The sequence below is a fragment of the Vicia villosa genome, unplaced genomic scaffold (genome assembly GCF_029867415.1).
Source record: "Vicia villosa cultivar HV-30 ecotype Madison, WI unplaced genomic scaffold, Vvil1.0 ctg.006019F_1_1, whole genome shotgun sequence".
NCBI classification, from domain to species: Eukaryota; Viridiplantae; Streptophyta; class Magnoliopsida; order Fabales; family Fabaceae; genus Vicia; species Vicia villosa.
This window is the reverse complement of record NW_026706716.1, coordinates 67,980-73,025: the sequence shown is the minus strand read 5'-3', so window position 1 is coordinate 73,025 and position 5,046 is coordinate 67,980. Positions and strand designations below refer to the sequence as shown.

The 5,046-nt window shown below is 27.7% G+C and overlaps 1 protein-coding gene across 1 annotated transcript; it reads right to left on the bottom strand.

Moving 5' to 3' along the window:
- Nucleotides 1-434: 434 nt before the first annotated feature.
- LOC131642886 (TMV resistance protein N-like) lies at nt 435-4,841 on the bottom strand. The gene is made up of 3 exons (XM_058913052.1): nt 4,750-4,841; nt 4,398-4,628; nt 435-837 (listed from the first exon to the last, which is right to left on the bottom strand). The coding sequence occupies exons 1-3, from the start codon at nt 4,839-4,841 to the stop codon at nt 435-437; spliced, it is 726 nt and encodes a 241-aa protein (XP_058769035.1).
- Between the last annotated feature and the right edge of the window lie 205 nt (nt 4,842-5,046).

Below are 5,046 nucleotides of genomic sequence, written 5' to 3'. Positions count from 1 at the left end.
ACGAAGACACTCAAGCTATTCTTAGCTCATTGTATGATAGGATTCGCGAGATAGACAGAGAAATCACAAGAGTTACCCACATATCTACCAATATACCATTTTCACGCCAAAGCATGCTCATGTCTTTCATGCCCTTCACTTTCACAAAGTTATCTCATTCCAAGATTTTCAAATCCGCCAAATAAGTGAATGTCAAATTATAAGATAATCCCTCTTAATCTTAGACAAACCACCAAGAAAAAAACATTTGAAAGAGAGACAGAGGATCTCTTGGTAAAACAACACATTAACCCAAACAATTTGAAATCTTGTATCAAACACTAACTACTACCTCACGAGTCACAAAATGATGAGAATAGGTCTCAAGAGTCCTAAAAGAGAAGGGGCAAGAGGCACCCTGAGACTAGGGAGAGCCCCTCTTAATACATTTCTATCTATATACCACGGATCCCCATCTTACGATTGAATTGCTCTCTCTGAATATACAATACATGATTCCTTGTAGCCTTAAAATCCTCTAAATCTTTTGTACTATATGTTCGCATCCACTTGTCTTGTTTAAGTTGTAAGATACGTTCATATGTAGCCATAAGATCATCCAAAACACCTGAATCATCTGAACGTGTGGCTTTCTCTAATTTTAGTTCTGCAAGTTGGTATAATGTTTTGACTAGATCATCGATGTCTGCAAGATTACCAGTTCTCAATGATTTCTCCAATTTTTGTTGTGCAATTTTCCTGTATGTGTTGATACGTCTTTCTAATCCCCCACTTGTTATAGAGTCCAACTTTTGCAATACATCAATTGCAATTTGCTCTACCAGTTCAGACTCAATCCTGTTCATTTTAAAAATATAAATTTAAATAAAATATGTCAACGTCATAATAAGGCCTGCTTTGTTTTTTTAACATAATTTTTAAAGAAAAATGCTTATTATTAAAAAAATGTGAAAACAAGAAAGGCAATAATAATCTCAACCATTCATTATGAAAATTTCTTTACCCACCTCCCTATGGGGGTCACCCCCTGCGAAAACCCAATTTTACCCCGCTTCGGAAATGCATTTCCGAAATATTTTTTTTTCAAAATTTTTTCAGACTTCGGAAGTGCATTTTCGAAAAAATTCCAAAAATTGGGATTTTGACAAATTCGGAGATGCATCTCCGAAACAACAAAAAAAAATCTAAAAAAAGCCCAAAAATTAATTTTATGATATTAATTAATTCATATATCATAAATTTGATATAATTTATGAGTAATGAATAATAATAATTATATATTTTGATATAATTTATGAGTTATGAATAATAATAATTATATATTTCTATTCTGATTCATATTTTAAAATTTAAAATAATTTTAATTAAAAAATTAAAATAATTTCACTTACAAAATGAGTTATAATTTTTTATTTATAATAATTATTATATATTTACAAAAAAAATTAAAAAAATGAGTGTTTTAATTTATATATTTATATATTTATATAATAATTATAATAATTATTATATATTTATAAAAATTATTATATATTTATATATTTATATAATAATTATTATATATTAATTATAAATATATTTATATATTTATATAATAATTAATAAAATTAAAAAAATTAAAAAAATAGTGTTTTAATTTATAATAATTATTATATTATTATATATTTATATAATAATTATTATATATTTATATATTTCACTTATAAAATTAATAATTATTATTATATATTTATATATTTCTATTCTGATTCATAATTAAAAATGAGTTATAAATTTTTATTTAGTTTAAAAAAATTAAAAAAAGATTTTGTCTTAATTTTATTTAAAGAATAAATTTTATATTTAATTCTAAATAATCAAAATTTAATTATGAAATTAAAATGTTTTTGATTTATATAAGTTAGTAAAATAATTTTTAACTTTAAAATTGTTTAGGAAATTTTGATTCAACTTGATTTTATTGATTCACCTTCATTTTATTGATTCACCTTGATTTTATACCTATTAATTGTATTGATTCACTTTGATTTTAATTTTTTAATAGTTATTGAATTCTTTCGGAAGTGTATATCCGAAACATTCCAAGACCAATTTGGTCTTGGAATATTTCGGATATGCATCTCCGAACACACCCGCCTTTCCCAAAAAGGGGATTTTTCGGAAATGCATCTCCGAAAACTCAAAAAAGGGGTGTTTTCGGAAATGCATCTCCGAAAACATCTTTTTTTCGTGTTTTCGGAAGTGCACTTCCCAAATCACCCTTTTTTTCAGACAAAAAGTGATTTCGGAGATGCATTTCCGAAATATAGGGGCATTCTGGAAATTTCGCCAGGGGTGGCCAAGAAGGTTAGGAGATCTGTTAAGAAATTTCCTTCATTATTATCACCATCCCATGATTCCAATTAAATTTAAAATAAATTAAAATTATACTTTAAAATAATAACATATATACATTATTGCATTCTTCTTCAATTTCTTTCGTATTAAATAGCACTACTCATTTTTAAAATAGAGTAATAATTTTTATTTTAGAAAAAAGTCACACATCACAACGCCCGAATTTGTTTTGTATATTATTTATAAGATAGATTTATGAATTGAACAATCCGGTTGGTAACATGACTTGTTCAGTTGAAAAACAATTTTTTAAAAAAGTTTAGTTGAAAAAACCTTTGAATCTCTCACCATTAGGATAAGTCATATATACTTATATTGGACGATTTCTCAATTCACAACATGAATCCCTCGTTCACGTGCAAAATTCTAAAAATATTTTCAGTTTTCATAGATGCATTTCTGGAAGTACTTTTTTTTTAAAAAAAAAATGGTTTTTTTTGCCGTAGATGCATCTACGGAAGCGTTAAAACATAGTGGAACTTACTTAATTTGGGAAAATTAGAATGTTCCGTAGACACAGCTACGAAACACTCTCTTTTCAAACAAGAACTTAATTAATTTGAGATTTTCCCAATTAATTGAGAAATTAATTTGAGATTTTCCCAATTAATTTGTAATTTAATTTAGAATTTTCTCAATTAATTAGAAAAATCTCATGCTTCCGTATATGCCATAAACTTAATTAATTTGAGATTTTCTCAATTAATTTGGGATTTTCCCAATTAATTGGAAAAATCCCAAAAATTATTATGTTTTAAGGCTTCCTTAGATGCATTACGGAAGAGTTACGTAAGTGTAGCTACGGAATAAAACAATGTTAAATAAAAAAAGGTGCTTCCGAAAATGCATCTACGGAAGTACGAGAACATTTTTGCCAATTCGATGATAGGTAAGAGACTCATAAGATGGGATGGGAAATTGTCATTAATTAAACCTTTATACTAATGGACTAAATTTTGCCAAAAAAAAGAATTTATTAAATTCAAATTTTAGAGAAAAGAAATGATGATAATATTTAAGAAAGAACATTGCTATATCGTACGAAACGAAACACACGATGGACATATAATAATTTACCAAAATATATAAATTTGACTTTCTTCTGAAACATGGGGCATGGTTAGTGATATTCTTGTGTTTCGTTAATTATGCTTCGTAACAACGAGCATTTCTCTTTTAAGAAATTATTACAACAAACGATTATTAAGAAAATGAGTATGATGTTAATCATATCTTTGTAAATGCTACTCCCTCCGGCCTTATTTATAAACAAAGATTTATTTTTTAGGTTCATTGTATTTGGTCTATCAGATACATTCATTACTCAATAAACTTAAAAAATGAATCTTTGCTTATAAATAAGGCCAGAGGGATTATCATTATTTTAGAAGGTTGTTATCGTGGGCCAAATGGTCTTACTTATATTTAGTATTGTTAATGTTATTAGGGGCGTTTATGGTACGGTTAGGGAGAAAAATTGAATTGAACCGAACTGAACTATAATAAAAATTCACTCGAACTGAACCGAATTATTTTAATATACTAATAACTGAATTGAACCAAAATTATTGGTTTAGTATACCGTTTTGAAGTTCTAAACTGTGCCGAATCGTTAGAAGGTAAATTTTCTCAAACCAAACTATTTATCAAAGAACCAAACCGTTAAGTCTTTTTTTTATTTTTTATTTTTTATTTTTTAATAATTTTAATTTGTTTTAAGCATTTTTCATTTTCAGTTTTGGTTCGGTTCAATTTCAGTTCGGTTCAATTTCAGTTATAGTTCGGTTCTATGACTGTTTGTGCATAATGGTTTGGTTCACTAACCATACATAACGATTCGGTTATTTTAACTTCAGTTCGGTTCGATTCACTAATCATACATAACGGTTCGGTTATTTTTGAATTATAATAATTGGATGAAATATATAATAAAATATGAGTTATCATTAGTGATATGGAGTTAACACAAAATTTATGCGATGGAGGTGAATATTAATTACCTTGTCCCTAAGCAATCCCAGCCAGAAAAATTTGCTGCCTCTTTCAAAGCTAGCCGCCATGTTTGAACCTTGTTCATATCTCTAAGTTGTTCATGCTCCGCCAAGTTAAGTGCATAGCTACCCGTCTGATTCTTTACTTGTGTTGGATGTACATGATAGAAAATTGGCACTAAAATCTGTCCATTATTTTTCTTACATTCCAAGATTTTCACAAGCTCTTCCAAACACCATCTAGAAGAAGCAAAATTTTATGAGAAGACAACTATGGATAATTTGGCATCATTGATTGCCTTTAGAAGTGACGGTGATATGTCTGCTTAATGCGGCCAAAAGATGGCTGGTAAATGTATACCGAGTGTCGTCGCCTCTAAAGCTAATGAAAACGTCGTGGATTGGTTGGGAAATGTTGGATGTAAAAGAAGTTGAAGAAACATTGTATGCCATGAGTTTTCAGTGAAATTTATGTTGAGTTTTATCTCTTTATGTATATAGTCAAACGTATGCAGTATATTCTTTCACTAATGTATGCAATATGAAAAGAAAATATTAGTCAAATGAACAAAAAAATTAAATTTAAAATAGTCAAACTTCTAGTATACAAGAACAATGTGAAAATATAGATATTTTATATTTTATTTTAATAATCTTT

Bases quoted from the DNA above. Each gene is read 5' to 3' on its own strand.
- LOC131642886 (XM_058913052.1), bottom strand. From the start codon at position 4,841: ATGGCATACAATGTTTCTTCAACTTCTTTTACATCCAACATTTCCCAA. The intron at 4,629-4,749 runs GTATACATTTAC...TGCTTCTTCTAG, and splicing joins TTTAGAGGCGACGACACTCG to ATGGTGTTTGGAAGAGCTTG. The intron at 838-4,397 runs GTAATTAATATT...TAAAATGAACAG, and splicing joins TGGGATTGCTTAGGGACAAG to GATTGAGTCTGAACTGGTAG.